This window comes from Notechis scutatus, chromosome 5 (genome assembly GCF_049901735.1).
Source record: "Notechis scutatus isolate UNSWTSFEM ecotype Mainland chromosome 5, rNotScu1.2, whole genome shotgun sequence".
Classification (NCBI taxonomy): Eukaryota; Metazoa; Chordata; class Lepidosauria; order Squamata; family Elapidae; genus Notechis; species Notechis scutatus.
The window spans coordinates 21,155,469-21,182,637 of record NC_142013.1 but is presented as its reverse complement, the minus strand read 5'-3'; the positions used below and the strand labels follow the sequence as shown (position 1 = coordinate 21,182,637).

Below are 27,169 nucleotides of genomic sequence, written 5' to 3'. Positions count from 1 at the left end.
TTAATTCTTTTGAACTCTAATGGTCTGTTCTGAAAAGGAAGAGAAATTGATGTTTTGTCCTTTTAGGGTTGTAGAGCAATTGATTTAGCAAGATTGACATACTGCTATTTTCTTTCTAATGTATGATGAACTGAAGAATTCAGATCACTTTTAGCAGCTGTTATTACTTCCAGGCATATTACTTTCAGGGCTATTCAGAAACCTGGAGTATATTTATATACTTACTTTTCTATTTTTTTTGTTACAGTATCTGACTTAGCATTTTTGAAATATTTTTCAAATTACGCAAGCAAGATTTTGGCAATTTCAACCCATGATTTTATATGATCTGGGTATAAGACCGAGGGGGGAAAGCACAAACAGACTTGTATTATCCTGCTAGTATAGCCTTGCTCAATAAACTTTAGTATGTAGTCTATTTCCAGATCTGGTCTACTTTGTAGGGATGACAGTTTGCAAGAATTCACGTAAGAAAGTAAAAATGCACAGGATTTGGCAATCATAAACTTTAGACTATTTTTAATGATTTAATTATATCATTATATGATCAAAATTATATGTACTTTTGAAGATTCACAGATGGCTCATGGTTTTTTTTTCTGCAACAACTTTGATTCCTGCAGAATGCAAGTCCTGTATATGATTACCTGAAAGTAATGAAATAAAAAAGAATGAAAATAATCAATAGGTTACAAAAAAAGTCACTTCATTATATCAGGCTAGTAGATTGCAACCCATTTTCTTTCCTATAAGTAAAAATATTCATTCAGACAAAAGAATGCTGCTATATTGTTGTAATTCACCCAGAGGGCAGAACATTATAAGAATCTACTTGCTGGACTTCAGCTTTCCCAATTCCTTGCCACTGGCCATTTCAGTTAGGACTCTTAGGAACTGATGGCCAAAACATCTGAATGGCATTAGGTTTCTGTCCTGGACTAATAGACCATCATTTTAGACTACACAATGAAAACTACCCTTAAACAAATACAGCTATGTTTAAACAGAATCCAATTGTCCTTCAGTTTCATTGAAGGAGGGGAGTAAATGTAGCTTACATTGTCCATGGGGTGAAATTGGAAATAAAACAATGTGCAAAGGAATTTATAATTAGAAATATGACTCATGACAGCCAGCTATGTTTTCAGAGGCAATGACTTTCCCAAACCTTCAGTGCCTTTGCTTCAACATCTGCTTTACTCATTTTCTTTTTTTATCCTTTAGAAGCAAGCTATGATATCAAACTTATTATCAGACTGGGAGAAGAAAACAGAATGGATTCAGTCTCTGCCTTCACCTTTAGGCTCTCAGGAGACAGGAAAACAAAAACAACTACACTCCAATTTATTCTCAAGCAAGGGACACGTTAACTTAAATAAGAGAGAACACGGTATGATTTTTCTTTCAAGCTGCAATATAAATCCATTTATTTTCCCATTGCAGTCTCCTTTTCTATGAACTGAAACTGAATCTAACTCTCTGAAGAGAAGAAGCCAGTTAAAAAACAGCAGCGAAAAATCATTCAGTTTCGGAAATGAGTTTTTTTTTAAGTGCTATATTTTGAGATGATAGACTGATATATAACCATTAAAATTTAAAAAAAAATTGCTGCACTTATGTCTGCTTCATATTGCTAGTGAAGAACGATCCTGCCTGCTGAAAGAAAAAAAAAACCCAATTTATCTAGCCACTGTTGAACATCACACCTGAATTTATAAAAATAATCTAATTACTTCCTTCTTTTCAAATTCAATCAATTTTTCTATAAAACCAAGTCATGCTCCTTGTATTGTTTGGTTAATCGTGGACATTTTAAAGTTTTCAACATGGGAGACCACCTCTACAGCCCATAATCCCCGCTTCCCTTTTAGCAGGTGCCAGCACTCTACTTGAACCATTTGCTTTGTTTCCTGCCATTTTGAGACCGTGTTTCTCATATAATAAGGCCGGGTCTTATTTTTTTTTTGAGCCCCGAAAAAATGGCTAGGCCGTCTTTTCAGGGATGACTTAATTCCCGCCCCCCCCTGCATCTTTGGGCAGGCAGGTGGCGATGGCTTGGATGTTGACCTCAGTGTTGGTGAGGCACTTAGTATCGGGGTCAACGCAGGCAGCACCATATCCGGGTGTGCAACAAAAGTACTTCCTAACGGCAAGCCCCCCCACCATTCCCCCCCCATTTCGCATGTTTTAATATAGGCCTTAATTTGGGGGGAGGGGCTTAATTTCATTTCATGCCTATAAAACATGCTGGGACTTCCTATTGGGGGAGGCCATATTGTTGGAGAAACAGGGTAGTAAAAATTATTCTGAGCTGGAGGTAGGCTGAACACTGGTGGTTTTTAAGCCCAGCTTTTGTGCAGGATGCAGATGTCATTATTACTTTGTCCATTGCTGTCCTTACTCCCCCAAAACTTTAATTGCAACCATCAAAAGGAAGCCATCTACCTCTAATATACATAATCTGGGCTCTCCAGAAATGTTTTGCTGCATCTCCTAGAAAACAGAGGTGATATACCTATACAAGAAAGAATTCTAGGAGTTAATCCAGCACATTTTGAAGGCATCAAGTTAGACAAGCACAGGAAGGAAACAATGAGGAAAATCTGCCTTTGCCTGAAAGCAAGCTCACTCTGTCAGTACAAAGACAAACTAACATCAGGCATAACATCAGAACAATAAAATTTGCCTACTCATGGTAATACTAGAATGGATGGATACCAGATTCTTCCTCTCTTCCTTGAACTTTAGAGTTCTTTACAAAGAAATTAAGTTTCCATCCTGTATTTTATGTTACCAAATCAGCAATGAACAACTTATGTTCTCAGTGGTCTGCTAATATGTATTATGTTGCACAGATTGACTCAATATGAATACCTCATTGTATAATGTCTCTGATCTCAGACATAATTGCAGCATTAGATATAAAACCAAAGAGAATACCAGCTTACCTCATTCTTTTAAAGATCAACAAACTAGGCCCTATCCATCTCTTTTCATTTTTTTTTTGAGGTTGCTATCACTCTCTTCAGCATTCAGAGGCAGATACACCATCTTCACAATTGATTGGAAATTGTCCAAGGAAAAATGATGACCCAGAATATTATCTCAAGAAGAATCTTGAAGTTCATTTTTTTTTTGGTGGCAGCAGTTCTTTGATTCCAGGATGAGATGGTGGAAGAACTAGTCTTCCGAGATGAGAAGGGTGACCCAAGCTTTCTTCTTAGGCTTCCACACAAGAGGAAGTGAGGTCTTTGAGAAGTTCTTAAGAGCTCACAAGTTCTTGGAGTAGTAGACTACAGCTGTTTTAGGCTCAGGTCATCAGAAGCATTGCCACTTAACAGCACAATTAGTCTACTCTTTGCAGCTTTGAAGCCTGGCATTATCTTCTCCCAGTTGATATAGGTATTCTGTCATGCTATTCCAATAAAGCCCTATTTCATCTGAATATTTGTGGAGCAAATAATCCCCTTCCTCAATGATCTACTTGAAGGTTCCAGGAATTCACTGGCTACATCAGTATCTGCATTTGCTGCCTTGCCACTCACTTCCATGATAAATAAATAAATGAATGCTCTGTCTTACATATTGGCAAAAAAAATCAGAAAATAAAATACAAGCTGAATAGTCAAGACCTTGTTGATGATTCAGACTCTGTTAAGGACCTTGGAACTTTCAACCATAACAACACAAGAGCAAACAATAGATACAAACTCAAGGTTAACTGCACCAAACTTGATTGCAGGAAATTCGACTTTAGCAACAGAGTGGTCAATGTCTGGAATACTCTACCTGACTCTGTGGTTTCTTCCCCAAACCCCAAAAACTTTAACCTTAGACTGTCTACTATTGACCTCACCCCTTTCCTAAGAGGTCTGTAGGGGGCGTGCATAAGCGCACCAACGTGCCTACCATCCTTGTCTTATTGTTTCTTTTATTTTTCTTATATGTATCCATTTCATGTATTCATAACTATGTTTATTCTTATACCTATTATCTTGTAAGCGATTGACAATCAATTAAAAGAAAAATAAATAAAATATGCAGATTTGCATGAGCCTTAAAATCAGTGGTGGGTTTCAAAGACGTTTACCACTGGTTCAGTGGGCGTGGCTTGGTGGGTGTGCTTTGCCCATGCACAGAGGCTTTCCTACTCACCTCCTGCAATCCTGCATTCTCCCTGTAGCTTCAGCAGCTGACGGGCGGTAATTTACTGTGCTGCGCAAAGCAGCTACGCTTCAAAAGCAGGGAATTAAGGTCAGTATCGGAGCCCAGGTGGGTCCAACTGCAAAGCGTCAGAGAGAACCGGTTCGGTTTACGCTGATCTTTGGCGCTATCGGTACGCCAGAACTGGGCCGAACTGATAGAATAGCACCACTGCTTAAAATGCAGGAATCACCCATGAGTTGCAACAAATGTGTCTTTAGCAGCACCTTACCAGTCTTCTGGTGCAAGTCATGGAATTAGTTCTTAGCCTTGATCAGCATTAGGCACATATACCATTGTTTCAATCCATAAGCTGAGCACCATCTCCATATTTTCCATTGCTTTTCCTCTCCTTTTGCTCATATACTGTGAATTGCATAAGTACCAAGTTTTTAACATATTCCATGACTTATTTTTTGCTCTTAATGATCCACCAATAATGGAAAAATTCATGCCGTTAAAACATGTGACATTCACGATCTTTCCTCCTCCTCTATTTTATTCAATATCTCCATCTTTATTTGCATTGTGATGGATTGGTGCCCCTTCATTATCACACTTGCACTTAATTGCAAACATTTGCAGTTGCCACATACCACACAGAACTAAACAGTATAACACCAAACAGTATGTGAGTGGATATGCGAACAGTATAAGAACTGAAGTTGGGAGAATGCAGGAAAGGAAGGCATGAGAAGATAGGAAAAAATGGGAAAGGGTTAATTTTCAGCATGCCACTTATGTGACACGCTGGAAATTAACTTCCTCACCGTTTCCCAACTTCCAGAACTTCTTGACATACTCGAACACTGGGTCCTATCTAACAAAATGAAATTCAATGTAGAGAAAAGTAAGGCTTTACACTTAGGCAAGAAAACCCAAATGTACCAGTACAGATTAGGTGAAACCTGGCTTAATAGCAGTTTAACTGTGAGAGGGATCTTGGAGTCCTAGTGGACAATCAATTAAATATGAGCCAACGGGTGTGTGGTAGCAGCCAAAAAAAGCCAATGCAATCCTAGGTTGCATTAACAGAAGGATAGAATCAAGATCACATGAAGTATCAGTACCATTTAAAAAAGCCTTAGTAAGGCCACACTTATTAAGGGCAGGAGGCTGGAGGATAAAACATATGAAGAGTGGTTGTAGTAAGGCTTATTACACTTATTAAGGGCAGGAGGCTGGAGGATAAAACATATGAAGAGTGGTCGTAGTAAGGCTTATTACACTTATTAAGGGCAGGAGGCTGGAGGATAAAACATATGAAGAGTGGTCGTAGATGACCCTCACTTTGTCAAGGACTTAGGAGTACTCATCTCAAATGATCTAAGCCACAGAGCTCATTGTAACAGCATTGCCAAAAAGGCATTAAGAATTGTTAACCTTATTTTATGAAGCTTCTTCTCAGGTAACATTGAATTGTTAACTAGGGCATACAAAACCTTTGCCAGACCAATTCTTGAATACAGCTCATCTTCCTGGAACCCACACTGTATATCAGACATTAACATGATTGGGTGGGTTCAGAGGTATTTCTCGAGAAGAGTACTCCACTCCTCTACTCACAGTAGAATTCCTTATGCCTCCAGGCTTGAAATTTTGGGTTTGGACAATCTGGAACTGCGCCTGTGGTCTGATCTAAGCATACTACACAAAATTGTCTGCTACAACATCTTGCCTGTCAACGACTTCTTCAGCTTCAACCGCAATAACACACAGGCAAACAATCGACACAAACTCAAGGTAATCCACTTCAAACTCAATTGCAGAAAATATGACTTCAGCAAGAGTGGTCAATGCCCGGAATGCTCTGTCCGACTCCATTGTTACAGCCTCAAACTCTCACAGCTTCAACCTCAAACTGTCTACCATGGACCTCATCCCATTCTTAAGAGGTCCTTAAAGGGGGCGTGCATAAGCGCACCAACGTGCCTACTGTCCCTATCTTACTGTCCCCATTTATCTGTATTTACTTCCTTGTTCATGTTTATATTCATACCTATACTTGTTATCTTGTACATGTTTGACAAATAAATAAATTAGCCTATTTGTATTTAATCTAGCACATATACAGAGGCTAACCAAATAATTCTGTGTCTCCTTAAACAGGGTACTGAAGATAATAATCTATTTGTTCTCCAGCTGATAGTATTCAGTAAAGCAGTTTTCTTAGATCTGAAAGCTGCATATAGCTATTTCAATCTATGATAGAACATTGAATAATATATAGATATTGTGGATTTAAATAGCAACTTAAATCATCATCAGAACTCTCCATTTCTACATGCATGAAATATTTAAAATAAAGGCATTAAAAATCCATTAAGGGGCATAAAAACTTGGATTAGATATAAACAACTAAAAGATGGACATTACTCACTATAGTATGAAAAGTTCCATAATAGCATTACATTCAAATGTGGTTGCTGAGTCATTGGCATTTTCCTGCCAGCACTGCAGAATCTTAACTGCTGCAGCTGTAGGTCCTTTGCTGCAGTACTGTTGCCTGCATAAGTAAGCCCCAATTATTAGTTCAGGTTTATGCAGACCTCCTGGCTCTTTCTAATTTGATTATTTATAGTTTTGCCCAATAACGCCTGCTGCTGATTACTCTCTGAGGTGATTCCAATTAAATAACCTAAACAAGCAAGCAGCTCTAGCCATTCAGAATCAAAGTTATTGCAAATGCCTAAAAAAAAGGCCACTGGTCCCTTTGGTTTTATGCTAAAACCCACAAAATTGCACCGTACTTGGCTGTAGTTCTTGGTAGGGGTTCAAGATAGTGATTCAACACAGGTTTTTTTCCACCATACTGGCCATACACGCTAATTTAAACCAGCCTTAAAGAAGCAACTCCTCAGATGAATGTGGGAGTGAAATGCTATGCTTTGTGGGGCATCTATCAAAATGGCATGAAGGATTAGGAAAGAGGAAAACTAATTTTTCTTTTTTAAATTCTAGAGTAAGCAACCCAAAGTTTATGTGCACTAAACCATGGTTTATAAACCACAATAATTAGCTTGAGGCAGACTGTTACACCCCAACCAAATAAAGCACAATTGATCCAATCCTGTTATCCTTGTAGCAGACTGGGAATGGTTAATATTTTAGCATTAAACTTCTGCACTTTGCTAGCTGTCCTGATGGTGGAATTTTGGCATATAATTTATTCCACAATTTTCACCTGTCGAAATGCTGCTATGCAAGTATTAAACAAAACAGGAGCTCCAAAGGATGAGCTATTGGTTTGCTTTCCAGACAATCAAAGTAGATGACGCAGGCTATAAAACTTATCTACATATGGATGCAGATAAAGAAACAGCCGAACTATCATTGTATGATAGTAGTTCTTACTGCTAAAACGTCAAATATAATAACAAGGCTGGGCTTGAGACATAATCCCAAATGGGTATATATGCTGCATTTCATTTAATCAATCAATCAATCAACTAAATACTGGTTTGCATTTGAGCTTTATGGGGATGCTGACTTCATTTTCCAGCAGGACTTGGCACCTACCCACACTGCAAAAGCACGAAAACCTGGTTCAATGACCATGGGATTACTGTGCTTGATTGGCCAGCAAACTTGCCTGGCCTGAACCCCATAGAGAATCTATGGGGCATTGCCAAGAGAAAGATGAGAGACCTGAGACCGAACAATGCAGAAGAGCTGAAGGCTGCTATTGAAGCATCCTGGTCTTCCATAACACCTCAGCAGTGCCACAGGCCGATAGCTTCCATGCCAGTCCGTATTGAGGCAGTAATTACTGCAAAAGGGGCCCAAACCAAGTATTGAGTACATATGCATTCTTATACTTTTCAGAGGTCCAATATTGTTCTATGTACAATCCTTGTTTTGATTGCATGTAATATTCTAATTTTCTGAGATTGTGGATTTGGGGTTTTCATGAGCTGTAAGCCATAATCATCTCAATTATGACACATCACGGCTTGAACTATCTTGCTTTGCATGTAATAAGTCTATCTCATATATTAGGTTTACCTTTTAAGTTGCATTACTGAAATAAATGAGCTTTTGCACAATATTCTAATTTTTTGAGTTTTACCTGTATATACAACTACATGGAAGTATCTTGTCCCTGAGAGAAGAATAAGTACAACGATTCATGTTTTATTGCTCTTTATAAACACTTCTAAAACTTATGAATCCAGACAGGCATTTCTTATAATCTACCACATGTGGTATCAAAATTACATTTGATCAATGCATTAAGTATTGCTTTAAACATGAATTGATCTCCAGCATTAACTAAGCCTTAATGCAGCTTGTATGGTTTTGGCTGGGAATGCGATTCAAATATCTTGTGGCTTCAAAAGCACGCTTTACCGGCTAGGGGGTTAGTAAACTATGTAAACTGTGATTTATTCCATAAACCAGAGTTTTACACAGTGCATGGATCTATTTGTTTGATGATTTCTAAGTTTAGTGAACAGTTGCCATATCATGTTCTATCACGATTGATGATGGCTGGATACAGATTTTATTCTAAAGATGCTCAGGTACCATCTACAAATTATTGGTACTGTTATCTCCAAACTGCCAATGAAAAGTAAAAACAGATGTCCGAACTACATATCATAATTATCCTTTTTTCTTTCAAAACAGCTCATTCATAATTTATATCTCAGGTCAGAGGGTGAAATAGATGTGGAAGAACAGATAACAGGTACCAGTTTTTACCATGTTTAGAAATTTTGCATAGGAAATTGTGACACTTTCAGAGTTGCTCACTGAGATATTAGCTGAGCTAAAAGAGAAGTTGCTCATTCATTTCTGATTGGGAAAGTTATTCTGAACAGCTTGGCTAGAGTTACCAAACACTTAGTATTTCCTTGCCTAAATAGAAAACAAAGCATAAGCAATGCAGCCATTGTCTAGACCTACTTCATTTCCTTACCATTGAGAGAGAAGAATTATTGGAAGAAGTTTGAAGTGTAACAATACAAATCTTTCTTAATTAAAAAAGCTAGGCTCTAGCTAATCTTGTTTTTGCAAAAATAATGCCAACAAAATTTTATAATTTTTACACTGATTTGGAAACAAATGTTAAATGTATTACAGGCTTTTGATACTTTAATATTGAGTAGATTCAGTTACTTAAATGCCACTTTCATTTCTGCTTCTATTGATAATTTAACACTCTTTACATTCTATTATTCCAGATTATAAATAAAAGATACAGCTTTTTATTATAGTATATAAATATGTTTTAAGAAATCTTTACCTAAGGAATGTTTCAAGATTTTAAATCTACGAGTAGTAATTATTTTATTTTTTCTGTAATAGTGGAGTAACAATACAGTAGAGCAGTCTTGCTGGGGAATTCTGGGAGTTGCGGTCTACACGCCTTAAAGTTGTCAAGGTTAGGAAAGACTACAGTAGAGAAAGGTCTAGAACTGGGTTGTCAAGCTCACGTCACAACATTGTCATGTAACGTATGACTTTTCCCCCCATCACTAAACAGGCACGGGTGTGGCCAGCATATGACGTATCTGGTCCGAGGGCCGCAAGTTTGGCAGCCCTGGTCTACAAACTCATTTCTGTTGTCATATGTTGAAATCAAAACATTAGGGAATAAGTAGTTCATCACAACTTTCCCACTTAGACCTAGGTTTTTAGATGCTTCAAATATGAAGTATAGCTCCAATATAAGGTTTGAGGGTATATATGCTTTCAGAGATGGGCTTAGGCTTCAGAGTTTCTTGCATTTGTTTTCTTATATATGTACACTGCAGATCTGATAAAACTGAACATAAATTCAAAGCTGCTCCTTTAAAAGCACATAGCAAGAGAAAGCTTACTGAAAATAGTAACACTTCTGAGTAGACTTACAACTATTTTTGCACACTTTAATGCATTTTTCAATCAATATGGTTCTGAAAAGGTACTCCACATGTGACATTATACTTGGCAGATTCTAAAAGCAAAAATAAGTTGTTTTAAACCTACAGACTTTGGTTAACACTGCACTAGTCTTTTGTACTGGGAATAAAGTAAGTTTAGCTTTCAGAAGAGTTTAGCTTTCCCATGCCTATTATGACAGGCAGTCCTCTGCAAGCTGAATGAATACAATGCGGTGTGGAGATGGGATCTTTTGTCAAAATGGCCCAGCAAGAAACTCAATAAATACACTTTTGTCATTTAGAAAACAACGCCCGTACAAGATTAGGCCATTTGTGTACGTACCCTCTCTGGTCAGGAGTCACACAGTGGTGGAGGGAAAATGAGTAACTGGCGAACCGTATGGAGGAGACATGTGGCTTGTGTGTGTGTGTGTGTGTTTGTGAAGCGTGATACTCGGGGTCAGGATTCCTCCACATTTCGCACCCAACGAGCTGAGGGCTATAAACCCTGCAGCTGTCGCAGGCCGAAGGCAACGCCATCTACACTTCCTCTCCTTCTCCCCGGCCACCCTCCGTTTGACCCTACACTGCTCAGGCCCTCCCTCATCGGCTCCCCCTCCTTCTGCAGTTACTCTCCTCCCTCCCTCCGCCGTCGGCCTCCCTCCCTCCCTCCCTCAGTCCGTCCGTCCTCTTAGGGCGGTCCCTCCTTTTCCCCCATGTGCGGAACCGGCGGCGCGGCACGGCGCTGGGTGGAGGAAAGCGCGAGGCCTGTCTTGATGCTGCGGCTAGCGGATTTTTAGCCTGCCTCCGGATAGGCGGGCGCAGCGGTGACTTTCAACAGCCTGCCCGTCACGGAAAGGAGGCTCGGCCCGCGAAGGAGGCCGGCGAGAAAGCTTGGAAGGGCATGTGAGTGAAGCTGGGTGGCGCGCACTTGCGGTTCCGCTTTGGGAGAGCCGCTTGAGACCCCGGCGCGTTCCAGGCGCCCCTAGCTGGAGCTGGTCTCTCGCCCGCGAGGATGGCGCTGCGGCTCTCGGCTGAATGGGGCGGGGATGGCTGCTGCTGCTGCTGCAGCTTGGGAATGGCCGTTACCCGGCTACAATGGGAGCCGCGTTTCCTCGACAGGATGGTGTCCTGGGTCGGGAATATACCGTAGCTTGCTTCAGAGCCCCGGGCTCTCAGTTTTCCTGCGGCAGGATCCCCAAGCCGGGGCGCCGCCTCTGGTTGGCGATGGGTGACATAGGGTGACAGTGGCTCTTTATTGCCGAGCTTTCTACTGTAACCGTTGCTAATCTTGTGCTCTTCGGCTGTTTTGGAATTAAACTGTCCTAATGCTGTCCGGAAATTATCTGGAAAAGGCACTTTAAGGAGGGAGGGATATAGGTGCATATCTGCATTGAACGTTTCCATTTTAAAGTGTAGACTAAGCCCCAAAACACACCCAGATATAAATATACTGGATTTTAGGATGGCCCAGAAGGTCTTCTCATAATTCTGTGTTTTGTTTCCCTGGGGGATCAGCAGGGGGATCCCCGGGGATCTTAGTAGCAGTACAGCAGGGGTAAGGAATGTGTGTGTGTGTGTGTGTGTGTGTGTGTGTTTACCACACCACACCACACCACATTTTAAATTCTGGTGTGAAAGGCCCACGCCCACCTCTGCATTGTTACTCAGCTGATGGTGCTACTCCTGACACTACCACTCCCCTCCTAATGATGCTTCTGCAGATTGGAGTGAAGAACAAATGCAAGTGGTGATCCTCGGTAGAGCAGAAAGGGTGCTAGAGAGAGGTTTGAGAGAAATTCCTCTCCTGTTTGTAATCACAAAGAAACTTGGATTGAATGAGAAATGCTTGAAAGATGTTAAAAATTGTGCTGTATAAGTTGATAGTTAATCATACACAGCTGTACAATGAGAGATTATCTATTTGATGCATTTATATCCCAGTTTTCCTAGGAGTGCTGAAGGCAATAGGTAACTTCCTCTTCCCTCCCTCAAAAACCTCTGAAAATAGAACTGTGCAGTGCAGAAGCACAAATGCAACTCTTTAAAGCAGTTGTGTCAACGTGGTAGCTGCCAAATTGCTCTGGGAAAAGATATGGCTACTTTAAAGGGTTTCAGAAAGGTACTATGTCTGAGCCCCTGGGCTCCAAAGCATTTTCATGGAACAGAACCTGAACACATTTGTATCACTGTGCTAGGAAGTATGTTAAGTAGAAAGATACCGTAAATCTGGCCCAAAGTATAGGCTTCAAAGGCTGAGGGTAAACTTATACTTGGTTCACTGTGGACACACTGGTTTTGGATTACAATAGCTTGCAGTTGGGTTTCCCATGTAAATATATTACACTAGTCCTTCATTTAACAACCATTAGTTTAGTAACTGGTCAAATCTACAACAGCACTGAAAAAAGTTCTCGCATGCTGTGAGAACTCTTGCAGCATCCCCAGAGTCACATGATCAAAATTCAGGCGCTGGCAACCCACCATACGTTTACGACAGTTGTAGCATCCCATGTGGGTCAGGTCAGGTGGTTGCCCTTTGCCACCTTCCCAGCTGGCTTTTGACAAGCAAAGTCAGTGGGAGAAACTGGATTTGCTGAACAACTGCAATACTCACTTAACAGCTGCAGTGATTCACTTAACAACTGTGGCACAAAACACCTTCAGGTCAGGTATGACTCACATAACAACCACCTTGCTTAGTTGTTCGGGTCCCAATTGTGGTCCTAGGTCAAGGCCTACCTATACAATTTTTCCCTGTATTTTCAATACATATTTCCCATACAAATGTATGTATTATTATTTTTATGTATGCCTTGATGTTGCAAGTTTTGGGAACAATGAAAACTTGAGGGAAATGTGCTGATAATTCTCTGAAACAAACAAAAACACATTTGTTTTAATGCTGGGCTGCCTTGATTTCTATTTTCTGTGGTTGTGGTGAAATGTGTTCCATTCAAATATAGTGCCATAATGCTTCTCAAAATATTTTCTTAGTAATCTGATCATTATTGATTGGTATTTTTTCACTGCTATTGCAGTGGTTTATTTTTCACCTCTTATTTTGCTTCCTTCTCATCACAATACAGTAAACATTGGGCTTTTCTTTATTATTATTTTGACCGGCTGAAGATTTATGGTTACATTGCATACTTTTAAATGCTGTAATTTCAAAAGGTTGCCAATTTTTAGTAGCTTGCTGAGGTGTTTTAAGAAAAACACTTGGTTCTTATCTCCTGCAGTTGTTTGCTTCATTTCTTACATTGTTGGGCATGGAAATTAATCCAGGCCACTTAAAACATTTCTGTGTTAGGTGGAGAACACAAACATTCTATTTCTTTTCTGTTAGTCTACTCAGTGATCTGCACATCATGCCTTGTTACTTATAGCTGCAGGCAAATTATTAAGTTCAAGGTTTCTTTACTAGCCCATACTGTTTAGACTTTTGTAAAGAGTTAGGAAAAAGATCTTTTAGCTATAGATCAGTTTATAGAAAATTGAGAGGAAATAAATAGAATAAATAAAGTGTTGTGTGTAGATTTTGCAATATTTTATGAGAATATAGAATAGAATAGAATAGAATAGAATGGAATGGAATGGAAGGGACCTTGGAGGTCTTCTAGTCCAGCTCCCTGCTCAATGCTTTTTAATATTGTGAAATTTCCAGAGTTATTGTGGTAAGATGGGCAATCGAATGAATGAATGAATGAATGAATGAATAGGAGATAGGGAATTTTGAATTTTAAAACAGCAAACACCATGATTATTTAGAATATAGGTAACTCAAATGGGTTAATCTACAGAATGCATCCAAACTTGGCAATGGTGACTCTCAGAGGAATGAAATTAAGGAAAGTTGTGACTGCTTTAGTGCTACTAGCTCCTGCTGCAATGACATAATTTTCAACATGCTGTGACAGTTTCCCAGCCACTCTCTCAATTCCTTGCTCATTCCCCCACCCAGCAGCCACTTAACTGGGGAGGGGGGAGAAAGGGAGGGAGAGACGGAGGAAGGAAGGAAGGAAGGAAGGAAGGAAGGAAGGAAGGAAGATTTCCAGTACTCTTTACTAATTTCCCACAAGGAAATTCCCATTCCCACTGTTTTTTTGCCTACCATGGTCATTCTGTTTCTCTATTTAGATGAGGAAATATCTCTGAAGACTCAATGGAGTATGGATTATCTAATCGTTGTTATATATTGGCATATTATTAATTGCCTTGGTTTAGAAAGGATTGCACTGAAGAACATACGAAATGGAAAAATATGGTTACGATAGATTTGGAATACAGTTCTTTAAAATAAAATTAAAAGATGCAGAAAGTATTTGTTTAGTAAACAAACAAATGCAAATATAGATGTCTCAACAAATATTAAATTATCTATTTCAAAAGTAGAAATAGAGAAATATTTTGTTTGGGTTGAGTAGATAAATATAACTATTATTGATAAGTTCTGAGAAAGATCACAGAAACAAAAGCAGAGATAGCCATTTTTTAAAATGACATAATAAAAGGAACATGGTCTCATTTAATATTTTGTCAGTTGCTCTACTACTCTCTCAAATCTATGAAAGCACACATGATAAATGTGTATTATCTCATAAAAACATTTAATTATAATTGATTTAATTATCTCATAACATTAAAATGTATGATTAAATATAATTGATTTCAGAACAAATGAAAAAAAAAATACTTTTAAAAACATAGTTCATACCTAACATTTATAGTAACCAGAACTGGATATCATATTAGTTTCCATGGATATTAATATAAAAGAATTATGCATTGAGAGTTAAATAGCAGAAACCCAATTTACAAACCTTGCAAAGATTTTGGTGCCGCAGTGGTTAGAGCAATACTGCAAGCTACTTCTGCTGCTTGCTGGCTGCCTGCAATTTGGCAGTTCAAATCCCGCTTGGCTAAAGGTTGACTCAGCCTTCCATCCTTCTGAGTTCAGTAAAATGAGGGCCCAGATTGTTGGGGGCAATATGCTAACTCTGTAAACCGCTTAAAGGCTGTAAAGCACTGTAAAGCGGTATATAAGTCTAAGTGCTATTGCTATTTGGGAAGCTTATAAATGTGATTTGTTCAGAGTATTGCAGCGTAAATTCAGCGCCAGAAAAGTAAACACAGATGACTGAGGCTTCATTTAACTTCTTTATAAACATATAAAGTAAATTTTATAATACCAGTTGTAGATTTCTCCAACATGGAGCAAACTCAACAGAAACAGACATCAGTTTCACTTTAGTGCAGCAGGCAAGCCAAGACACATAGCAGAGAAGAGAAGCAGTTTCATTTTCAATAGACAGATTCAGAGCTTAACATAGCTTCAGAGCTGCAGAGTTTAATATAGAGCCACGCCTAGGCTACTTCTAATTTCAGTTTCCAAACAGTCTTCATTGACTGACTTAGTTGCTATGCCTATTCATTGGCTGACCTAGTCACCATGCTCTATTCCAGTTCATGAATATACTCTGACATGATTTGTTCACAGTGCTTATTTGATGAGCCTTTAATCTGATAGTGTTTATTTCTTCCTTGTCAATTAAGGTCAATCACAGTGATTGTTCTTCATGATTATGTGGGTTGCAGAACCTTTGAGGTACCTTATTCAACAAATCTGGGAGCCATAAAAGAGTTAATTTATCTTGAGACGGCTTTTCCGGTAGCTGAGCAGTCTCTGTTCTACCAGGGAAGAGAGGTAAGTAAGACATTCCAATGGCCCCCCTCCCACCTGCAATCACATGTCTGCCCTTGGCACCATGGTCACACGTATGGCTGTTTGCAGCATCCCATCACCTTGTTTTATGATGGTTTTGCTGTTAATCAGCATTTTCAGTTTTTGGCAAAAGCACATCATAGTGAACAATGGGTTTGCTTAACAACTGTGGTGCTTCCACTTACCGCCGCAGCTTTTGCTTAACATCCGCCATAAAAAAACATAAAATGAGGTCAATCACGTGATCAACTCATTACAACTTAGGACTCTAATAGGGATGCTCCATTAGGATCATAACTGAATGTGAAACTGAATACAAGTAGTCCTCAACTTGCAACCATTTGTTTAATGATTATTCAAAGTAACAACGGCACTTGAAAATGTAACTTATGACCGTTTTTTAAAGTTATGATCATTACAGCATCCTCATGGTCACATGACAAAAATTTTGATAACAGATAATCAGAGTTGGAAGGGACCTTGTAGGTCATCTAGTCCAACCCCCCGACCAAGCGGGAGACCCTACACCATTTCTGACAAATGGCAGTCCAATCTCTTCTTGAAAGTCTCAAGTGATGATGCTCCCACAGCTTCTGAGGGCAAGCTGTTCCATTGGTTGATTGTTCTCACTGTTCTCACTGTCTCCTTATTTCCAGGTTAAATCTCTCCTTGTTCAGTTTTCATCCATTATTCCTTGTCTGGCCTACAGGCGCTTTAGAAAATAACTTGACTCCTTCCTCTCTGTAGCAGCCCCTCAAATATTGGAAGACTGCTATCATGTCTCCCCTGGTCCTTCTCTTCACTAGACTAGCCATGCCCAGTTCCTGTAACCGTTCTTCATATGCCTTAGTCTCCAGTCCCCTAATCATCCTAATTGCTCTTCTCTGTACTTTTTCTAGAGTCTCAACATCTTTTTTATAATGTGGTGAACAAACTGGATGCAGTACTCTACGTGTGGTCTTATTAAGGCTTTGTAGAGGGGTATTAGTACCTCACTTGATCTCGATTGTATCCCTCTGTTAATGCAACCTAGGGTTGCATTAGCTTTTTTGGCTGCTGCTGCACACTGCTGGCTCATATTTAGCTGGTTGTCCTCTCACAGTTATTGCTATTGAGCCTGGTTTCACCCAGTCTGTATGTGTACTTTTGGTATTTTTTGCCTAAGTGTAGGACTTTACTTTTCTCTACATAAATTTCATTTTGTTAGATACGGCCCAGTGTTCTAATCTGTCAAGATCCATCTGGATCTTGAGCCTATCTTCTTGGGTGTTAGCTATTCCTTCACTTAACTGTGTCAAGAAAAATAGTAAAATGAGGCAAAATTCATTTCTTGTTTCACAACAGAAATTTTGTCTCAGTTATAATTATAATTTGAAGACTACCTGTATTGAACATTTTTATCTTATTAATGGCCTTGCTGCTTCACAACATAGGCAATAAAAGTTTAGTACTTTTTATCCGCATATAATATTCTATATCTCAATTATTTTTTTGAGGTGGCATTTGGTAACTAGCCATTTATTGATTGGCATCATATAAAGTATTTAATTGTTGATGCTTATTTAGGAACATAGAATATTAAAAAAAATATTCTTTTTCTTGTAGTTGTTCGATTGGGTCACAGTTGGGAACCTTCAGTCTTCTCAGAATCATGTATTCTTAAATCTTTTGTCCAAGGGCCTAAAAGGAGGAGGTATAGTAAATTATAAGATGCTATCCATTCATTTTTTTTTACCTATTCATCTTTCCTTATTCATGTTTTTCTAGTACTTGTCTGTATTTTTAAAAATTGAAATATTCTAATGAAAAAATACAGTAAACATTCTTGTGTATTGTAAATGAAATTTATTTATTAATAACTTGATATAGAAATACATGTCTCTCAAATTCTAGCAATAGCTTTATTCTGTTTCAGGAGTGTGTGCTTAGTTTGATATTGCTGTTCATATGTAACATCTTACGAAAAAAAAATTGCCACAACCAGTATTAAATTTTCAGGTGCCCATAGAAAAGTAGTGGTCCTATACATGCTTATGAGATTGGATTTGTATATCACGTAAACCATAATGTACAAAGGTGATTCATGCTTCATTTTAGGATAGTAGTTTGATGCCATAGTTATATTGGCTTATGGATTGCTCCTATAGCAAAGCAATTTATATGAATATGGGCATAGATTTTTAAATATTGGCTGTTTCTGGTGTTTTTAAGAAACCATGGCTGTAGCTTTCTGTAATGAGTGCAGATGTTACTGTGTACTATTTTTCTGCAGATTTCAAAATTGGATTTCTCTGGGGAGATGTTTGCACTGGCTTTCCTTTTTTAAATGTATCTGAATTTGGTCCCTCTATTTTTAATCCCCACAATACATCTTATACAGCAGTGCCTCTGGAGCAATATGAAAAATTAAGATGAGGCCTTCCATTCACTTGCCTTTGATTCATAAGTGCTCTTGAGAGCTACAAGAACACTCATGTTGCTCATAATATGGAACTAGATTTGGGATTTAAAGGATTATATCTTTTTCATTTTTGTTTATACAGTTTATTTTAATTATCTGATTGTTATTACTATGTACTTGATTTTTAACCTGCCTTTTCACAGAACAGCTTCCAGTAAGTGAAATTAAGCTGTTAACTGAGATTCTTCCTATAAACATCTAAAACCAATTCTGTAATGAAAAGTATATTCTCCAGTATTTCAACTGCAGGAGTAAATACCAGGGTTATTTATTTATTTATTTAGGTCGCTTTGGGCAAACCACTCCTCCACTTGTTGATTTCCTTAAAGATATTTTAAGAAGATACCCAGAAGGGGGGCAAATTCTTAAGGTAATTAAAAGTATTGTATCTATCTAATACTAAGTTGTTGTTTTGTTAGTTATATAATTGTTATGTCTACCAGAGGAGAAGTCGATTTCAAGGATTTACACACAGCGCCCGATTCCTATAAGTCCTCTGCGCCTCCCACAGCTGCCCCAAGCGAAAAACAAGAACAAACACGGACCCACAGGAATTTGGCTTCACCCACATGACGCGAGCACCCACCCCCCCACTTTATTCCCTGAGGCGCCCATCTCGTCCCTGATGTCTTTCCTTTGTCCACGCCATGCCCTCTTTCCCGCCCACCCTCGTTGTCCCAGCCAGAGGCTCTCGCCCCTGATCGCCGACACCTGAGGCCCAGGGAGGAAGGTCCTGGGGAGGGGCACAACCTCCAGCAAAGCAGGCCACCTCAGCCAACCCCCTTCCTCATGGCCAGTCGGCCTCCACAGCAGCCAACCCACCAGTCCCCCTTCCATGCCAGTCTGTGTCAGCACATATAATGTTCAATCTTTCTCCTGTTCAGCCAGTTCGACCTTTCTACTGTTTCCCAAAAAATTGTAGTGAAATGGGCATAGAGTAGAGGATATTAGGTTTAGAATTCTAGATAGTTATTAAATTAATTTTTTTTAGCAATAATGTTAAAAGGAAAGGGAGCTGAGGCTTACTCCTGTCTTTTCCATCTTGATAAATCATGGTATGTGGTGATATCAGAGCAAATTCACTAACTGCACAGAGGCAGACCTGAATAAAACTATGTATCCCAGATAGATTTATAAATAAACATTTTCCCCACAAAACTAGCTATTATTTACATTATTTGCAATTTGGTACTAAGATTTCATAACATAATTTTTAGAATCATAACTTATGATTTGTCATCTAAAGGGTTTTATTTCATTTGAATGTTTAATTTAAATATAGAAGCAGAATTATAAAGCAAAGGTATAAACAACCTTTTTCCACACCTAAATGTTTTGATAAGAATCAGAAGAATTTGAAAATACTCGATCCAGTTTGTGGCAAAGGTTTTACCTGGTAAGGATTTATGTAAAGTTGTGATTAGTTAACAAATTAATATCCTTAAAATGATCCTTACCGGATAGCCAAAACATGTTATTTGTCATCCTAAAAGCCAGAATATAGCACAGTTTAAATTATAGGAAAACAAATTCCAGTTGGAAGTTGTGGAATATTATCTAGCAGTAAGATCAGTTTATCAGCGGAACCAGTTATCCAGGGTGACCAAAATATCTATCCAAACCTATTTTGCTTTGCCAACAATCTTGGTTGAAAAGTTTTTTGTTCAGATATGAAGGGAAGACCTCAGGGTATGTACACTGGTGTTTTTTTAAACTTGGCAACTGTAAGATATGCGGAGCTTCAGAATTCTCCGGCCAGCTGGTTTGTTGCCAGATTTGAAAAATACTGATCTACAGTAAGTATTCAAGAAGATGTGAGGGCCCCCCCCCGGAGGAAGGATGTTCAGTGGTTGCTTTTAAAATCATTTCTCTAAACTTTTTGCTTAGCCCTAGTGGATAAATATGTGTTGTGGATATTTTAATTCAGATTGTAGAGTATGGAGTTTGATTCAGCAATCTAACTGATCTTTCAATTCTATAATTCTTCTGTGATTCATGATAAGTACCTGGATATTCTTGCTTTCTTTTTCCTGTGCATTCCTTTCATTTTTATAACTTTTAGAGATCAAGGACTAACTTTTTTTTAAACTTACAAACTGCCTTGCAATTCCAGCTCCAAATCAATCATTTAATCACTCAGTCATTAATCAGAGCTAAATATTTTTCCAAATGTGTCATCATCTTTTGACAAAAGAGATGCCTATTTATAATTTCAATACAATTTTAGCGTAAATGTGTTTTGCAACCTTGTTTCTTCATCTTTGTCGCTGTGTCACAACTGTAGTACTCTAATCAACTTAGCTTTGGATTAATATGAATTAGAACCTTTTAATATTTGTTCCATTCTGTTTCCAGGAATTAATTCAGAATGCAGAAGATGCTGGGGCCACAGAAGTTAGGTTTCTCTATGATGAAACTCAATATGGAACAGAGAGCCTCTGGTCTAAAGATATGGCTCAGTACCAGGGTAAGATGTCTATTTCAACTCTATTTTCACGTTGGAATTATCTGTTTTCTTGCAACATCATAGCAAACTGTAAAATTCCTCATGTGGGTGTCTCTGCTCATAATGATAGCAAGAGAAGTTCCTTGAGGATGGGTTTCGGCACAAGTCCGAAAGCTCGGAGGACAAAACCTTTGGTCCCAGTGACCAACCCAGATTGAATCTTGCACGTATGCTGGGACACGTATATTCGCCTTCATTCGTGAAAGATAGTAATATTGAAACAGAAGCTCATAAACAATTGTATTATAATTCCCTTTGAGATATATGTAAAGAGTTAGTTATACTTCTTTTAACCCCACATCTGGTCTGATGAAAGAATCCTACGTTGGGTTTTTACTAGCAGGTAAGGAGCCCAAAGTAACTCTTACCATTGCAAAATGTATTTTCACAGCTTATAAAATTTGTACATTGTTGAAATATCTTATGCTGTATTGGTAACATAACATTTTTTAGTTTATATTGCTTTTCTCCCCTCTAGGTCCTGCACTTTATGTTTACAACAATGCTGTTTTCACTCCTGAGGACTGGCATGGCATTCAAGAGATAGCAAGGAGCAGGAAAAAAGATGATCCACTCAAAGTGGGCAGATTTGGAATTGGTTTTAATTCAGTTTACCACATTACTGGTATTTGCAATTACGTTTTTGCATGCTTTAGAATTAACATTAAGCCATATTATCTCTGTATACATTGGGATTTACTCTTTTTTAAAATTTGTTGTAACATGAATTAACAAATAAGAAAAAATGTTCATCAAAAGATCTCTTTAAAATAGAGTGAGATTAGAAGATGTCTAGACCATTGGAAAACTTGGGAGACCAGATTAGGAATAGATCTTCATGAACAAAAGCTATCTGTATAGTTCCTAGTTGTGGCACATAGTTTAAAATAAGGGAGAAGGGGATATGGCTTCTGAATTGTTTCATCATTCTTACAGATCTTAATGTTAAAGCCAGTGTGGTCTAGTGGTTAAAGCATCAGGCTAGAAAGCAAAATACTATGAATTCAAGTTCTGCCTAAGCTATGAAAGCTTGCTGGGTGACCTTGGGCCACCAGTTGCTTTCTCAGTCCAACTCAACTCACAGGATTGTTGTTTTGGGAAAAATAGAAGGAGGAAGGTGTGTTGGATAAGGAAAGAAAGAGAGAGGGAGAGAGAGAGAAAGAAAGAAAGAAAGAGAAAGAAAAAGAAAGAAAGAAAGGAAAGAAAGAAAGAAAGAAAGAAGAAAGAAAGAAAGAAAGAAAGAAAGAAAAAGAAAGAAAGAAGAAAGAAAAGGCTTCAAAATGTTTATTTTTGTACTTAATGGAGACATCTAAGTACATATTTTTGCTTTTATCTTGTAGATGTTCCTAGTATATTCAGTGGTGACCAAATTGGAGTGTTGGATCCTCATCAAAAACTTTTTGGACCTTCTGAGTCAGGCCAGTGTTGGAACTTGAAAGATGACATCAAAGAAATCAATGAACTAACAGACCAATTTACACCATTTGTTGGTGTGTTTGGAAGCACAAAGGACATCTTCAAAAATGGACATTTCCCTGGCACCTTCTTTCGTTTTCCTCTTCGCCAGCAGCCTTCCCAACTGAGTAGCAATCTATACAATAAGGATAAAGTTCTAGAACTGTTTGATTCATTTAGAGTGGATGCTGATACAGTTCTTTTATTCCTTAAAAGTGTGCAAGATGTCTCTTTACATGTTAGAGAAGCTGATGGAACCGAGCGGCTTGTTTTTAGAGTTACAGCCAGTGAAAACAAGGCTTTGAAGCATGAAAGACCCAACTCAATCAAAATTTTGGGAAGTGCAATAAACCAGTATTGTAAAGGCATTCCAAGTAATAGTATAACATGCGTGACATACCATATAAACATAGTTTTAGAAGATGAGAGCATTAAAGATGCACAAAAGACATCTTGGTTGGTATGTAACAGTGTTGGCGGACGAGGAATATGTAATGAATTGGACTGCTTGGCTGATGACTTGAAATATATCCCAACCATCGGCATAGCCATGTCTTTATCAAGCAGTGGAGAAGAAAAAGGAGCTGAGGCCCAGTTATCAGGAAGATCATTTTGTTTCCTTCCACTACCTCCTGGTGAGGAAAGTAAGACTGGCTTGCCAGTTCACGTTAGTGGGTTTTTTGGTCTAACAGACAACAGAAGAAGTATAAAATGGCGAGAACTTGATCAGTGGCGAGACCCAGCGGCCTTGTGGAATGAACTTCTTGTAGCCAACGTGGTCCCTGAAGCCTATGCAACTTTGATACTGGAAGCCATTAAGCAAATGGAAACAGAAACAAATTCAGATTTTCCTTTATCAGCTGAGCTAATTTACAGATTGTGGCCCCAAAAAAATACAACAAAAGTTCATTGGCAGCCAATTATAGAACCTCTTCTGAAAAAGTTATTCCAGGACAAAGTTATTTATTCCATCAGTGGCAACTGGGTAAAGGTGGAGGAGGTATATTTTTCAGAAATGGACGAGAGCTTGGAATCTACCCAAGCTGTGTTAAACTATCTTCAGGAATCAGGAAAAGAGGTTGCTAAAGTGCCAGATAATATTGCTAATGCAATCAGTCTTGTGATTTCGGGTATAAAAGCTGTCAAGAAAGTGACTCCGGGAGCAGTACGACTTGTGTTAAGGAAATCTGAGCATAAAGGATCTGCTGATGAAAAACTTCGTCTCCTAGAGTTTGTGCTTGGCGACGGAAATTATGGGGAACTTATTGGATTGGAGCTTCTGCCATTACAAAATGGGAATTTTATTTCATTCTCTTCGTCGGCATCAGCTCAGGATGCAGTCTATATCACTTCAGAAACTTATACAAGGTATCAACTGTTCTATAAACTGTGTTAATAATAGTTAATAGTAGTAACTGTGAGAGAGATCTTGGGGTTCTAGTGGACAATCATTTAAATTTAAAAATTTAAATATGCTACAGCTCAGTGGTGGGATTCAATTTTTTTTTACTACCGGTTCTGTGGGCGTGGCTTGGTGGGCGTGGCAGGGGAATGAGACTGAAAGCTCCAGTCAGGGGTGGTATTTGCCGGTTCTCTGAACTATTCAAAATTTCCGCTACCGGTTCTCCAGAACGGGTCAGAACCTGCTGAATACCACCTTTGCTACAGCTGCCAAAAAAGCCAACACAGTTCTAGGCAGCATAAACAGAGGGATAGAATCAAGATCACGTGTAGTGTTAATACCCCTTCATAATGCCTTGGTAAGGCCACACTTGGAATACTGCATCCAGTTTTGGGTCACCATGATGTAAAAAAGATGTTGAGACTCTGGAAAGAGTGCAGAGAAGAGCAACAAAGATGATTAGGGGACTGGAGGCTAACACATATAAACAACAGTCGCTGGAATTGGGTATGTCTAGTCTGATTAAAAGAAGGACTAGGGGTGACATGATAGCAGTGTTCCAGCGTTTGAGGGGATGCCACAAAGAAGAGGGAGTCAAGCTATTCTCCAAAGCACCTGAGGGTAGGACAAGAAGCAATGGGTAGAATCTAATCAAGGAGAGAAGCAACTTAGAACTAAGGAGAAATTTCCTGACAGTTAGAACAATTAAACAGTGGAACAACTTGCCTCAAGAAGTTGTAAATGCTCCAACGCTGGAAGTTTTTAACAAGAGATTGGATAACAATTTGTCTGGAATGGTATATTGTTTCCTGCCTCAGCAGGGGGTTGGACTAGAAGACCTCCAAGATCCCTTCCAACTCTGTTGTTCTAGTTTTATTGAACCATTGATAGTGCTACAGGCAGTCGTCAGCTTACAATTGAGCCCCAAATTTTTTGTTGCTAAGTCAGACACTTGTTAAGTGAATTTTGCCCCATTTTACATCCTTTCTTGCCGCAGTCGTTAAGTGAATCACTTCAGTTGTCAAGTTAGTGACACAGTTCTTAAGTGAATCTTGCTTCCCCATTGGCTTTGCTTGTCAGAAGGTTACAAAAGGTGAACCTGGGGACCCTGCACCCATCGTAAATACGAGTCAGTTGCCAAGCGCCTGAACTTTGATCACATGACCATGGGGATGCTGAAACAATCGTAAGTGTGAAAAACAGTCATAAGCCACTTTTTTCAGTGCCGTTGTAACTTAGAATGGTCTCTAAAGAAACTGTTGTAAGTCGAAGACTACCTGTATTTAATTATAATAGTTAACTGTTCGGTCTGCCTTTATCAGCATTTGGTTGTGCAGACTGAGGAGAAAGCCTGCCCTTCCACCAGCCCCAGGTGTTACTTATACCTGCCGTAGAGAGGAGATTGATTTTTATAAGACCTTCGGCTTAGATGGAAGGAGTAAGTCCCATCTCACTGCACACAACCTATTATCTTAACAAATTTATTTTTCGTAGTATTTATCTTCTAAGTTTTTCATCATTAGACGAATGATGAAAATTCTATAGCAAGAAATCACAAGCTAGAACTGTCAGTGGGTATTGAAGCTATTGGATGGCATGTAATCCTGTTGTCTTTGTACTGCAGGCAAGGTTGTGACTTATATTAGCGCATTCAGAACTATCTTTAGCTGATCTTGAAAAAAGTATGTAGGGGAAAGGCTAGTTGGTATTTTTATGAGTCCATCAGGCCCTTCCCAAATCTGTAGGTGGATAGTGGGAAATTGAAAAAGAAATAAAGAAGAAAATAGCGGTAAATGATTTCCATGTTTTCTATAAAAACATACTCACAAATGGAGCTAACTAGAGGAAGTAGTTTCTGTAGGCTGAAAAAATTACCTGGTTCATTGGCAGGCTTTGTGAAAAGGAGCAAAACTTTTATTTAACTAGATTCTATGAAGAATCCCTATATATATGACTAATATAAAATATCAAGATGATCAATAATCTGTTTTTAATGACTTACTAGGTCCCTCTTCCCAGGTCTTGAAGGAAGATTACTTGCTGATAACCTGAAGCCTCAGGTTTTATCTGCTTTAAAAGAAGCTTCACAAAGTAGAGGTAATATATGTATATTTTGTAAAAAATTTTTAGCACAAGTAGTGTCAAGTGATTAGGTTACAAAGAATGGTACATAAAAGGTACAACTCAAAAAGAATGTGATTAAAAGGAAATGACTTTATGTATCCATATCACTTGATAATCAACTATTCTCGTTCATGATAGCAATAGAATTGGTTTATAATGAAATGAAAATCATGCTGTGTAAAAATGAAACCAACTAGAGAGGGGGGACAGAAACTACAACATGAATTGATTAAAGGCAAAACAATATATAGTTTATATTTGTTTATAATATGAACCAGAGAAAGTCTGTTTACATAATCTATTTAAATTACCAATTCAGATTTATAGTTTTGATGGTCCCTTAATAAAAGTGCTGTTTTCTTGATACAGAAGTTGAAAGATTTTGATAATTAGCATTGTTTGGACATTCACCTGGGAAGCTTTTCTGTTTATTTTTCTGGTTCACACAAATTCATACATTGTAAGAACAAAGAATCCCCAAATAAATCGTATTTCCATAATGCCAAAACAGTATGCGGATTGAACACCACTTACTTGGATTTGTTTGGCACGTCAGAACCCTTAGATCCCACAATCAGTATATGGCATTATTATAACTCCAAATAGCAAATGAAACTTTTTCTTTCCTGAAAATGCATTTTATTGTATTTTAGCCCAACAGCATCTCTGGGGAGTTAAAGGTAGGAAGGTTGTCTGAATGACTGCTGAATTGAAATCTAACATTGGTGTGTGTTGGTTTACTGAATATTTTGCTCATATTGAATGTCAGATTCATATTAGTTTCCATGCTGGTTGACTTGTGCTTTTCAAATTTAATTGACTAACTCTACTGAAAGCATATTTGAAAAGTAATTGATACCATTAACTTGTCATGCTTATAATAGTTGTTCAAAATTGCATTATTAAATATATGATCCTTGTTTTGTGTACATCCATAATGAGCAAAAATTTTGTTTTATGTACATTCATAATGAACAAAATTGGAATAATAGTTTTTGAGTGTACTTCTTGGATTTTATAAGATAGATGGATAGAAATTGAGCTAATAAAATTGAGGATTTCATATTAATTTTTAGAAGAGATGCAGATGAAACTAAAAAAGTAAAATGTGTGTGTGTGTGTGTGTGTATTTGTCTTTGTAGGCAAATTTGTCTGTGTCTTTGTATTTGTAGGAAATATATGTTATCTTGATATTCAAAGGTCAGCAGTATAAAAAGTAACATGATTTTATTCATGACAGTCCTTAATATAAATGATTTAAATATGGCACTTAAAAATTAGTCGTGAATAGGTTTGATATTGCTGTTTACAATTCTTTCATTTTGAAAGTTCGATTTGCACTAAAAATATATCTACAGAGTTTTTTTTTGGTGTTTTGGTAATAATAACAATTAATAGTTTGCAACGGTATGAATTGTCATTTTAT

The 27,169-nt window shown here is 38.2% G+C and overlaps 1 protein-coding gene and 1 long non-coding RNA gene across 3 annotated transcripts in view; one reads left to right on the top strand and one right to left on the bottom strand.

Annotated features, from left to right (window-relative positions):
• Window positions 1-502: 502 nt before the first annotated feature.
• On the bottom strand, window positions 503-10,711 carry LOC148130394 (uncharacterized). 2 transcript variants are annotated; one of them, XR_015749740.1, is made up of 4 exons: window positions 10,414-10,709; window positions 6,584-6,709; window positions 4,436-4,569; window positions 503-647 (listed from the first exon to the last, which is right to left on the bottom strand). It is a non-coding gene; the product is annotated as an uncharacterized LOC148130394 (long non-coding RNA). The 2 variants fall into 2 exon arrangements; XR_015749739.1 differs by lacking the exon at window positions 6,584-6,709 and having other exon boundaries at window positions 10,414-10,711.
• A 78-nt stretch (window positions 10,712-10,789) lies between these two features.
• SACS (sacsin molecular chaperone) overlaps window positions 10,790-27,169 on the top strand; it is a 28,841-nt gene continuing 12,461 nt past the window's right edge. The window contains exons 1-8 of the mRNA XM_026675066.2: window positions 10,790-10,976; window positions 15,627-15,777; window positions 17,401-17,488; window positions 18,541-18,626; window positions 20,612-20,723; window positions 21,241-21,387; window positions 22,103-23,585; window positions 25,625-25,716. Coding sequence (XP_026530851.2) covers window positions 10,975-10,976; window positions 15,627-15,777; window positions 17,401-17,488; window positions 18,541-18,626; window positions 20,612-20,723; window positions 21,241-21,387; window positions 22,103-23,585; window positions 25,625-25,716 — 2,161 coding nt within the window. The 5' untranslated portion in view covers window positions 10,790-10,974. The remainder of the gene's footprint in view (window positions 10,977-15,626; window positions 15,778-17,400; window positions 17,489-18,540; window positions 18,627-20,611; window positions 20,724-21,240; window positions 21,388-22,102; window positions 23,586-25,624; window positions 25,717-27,169) is intronic.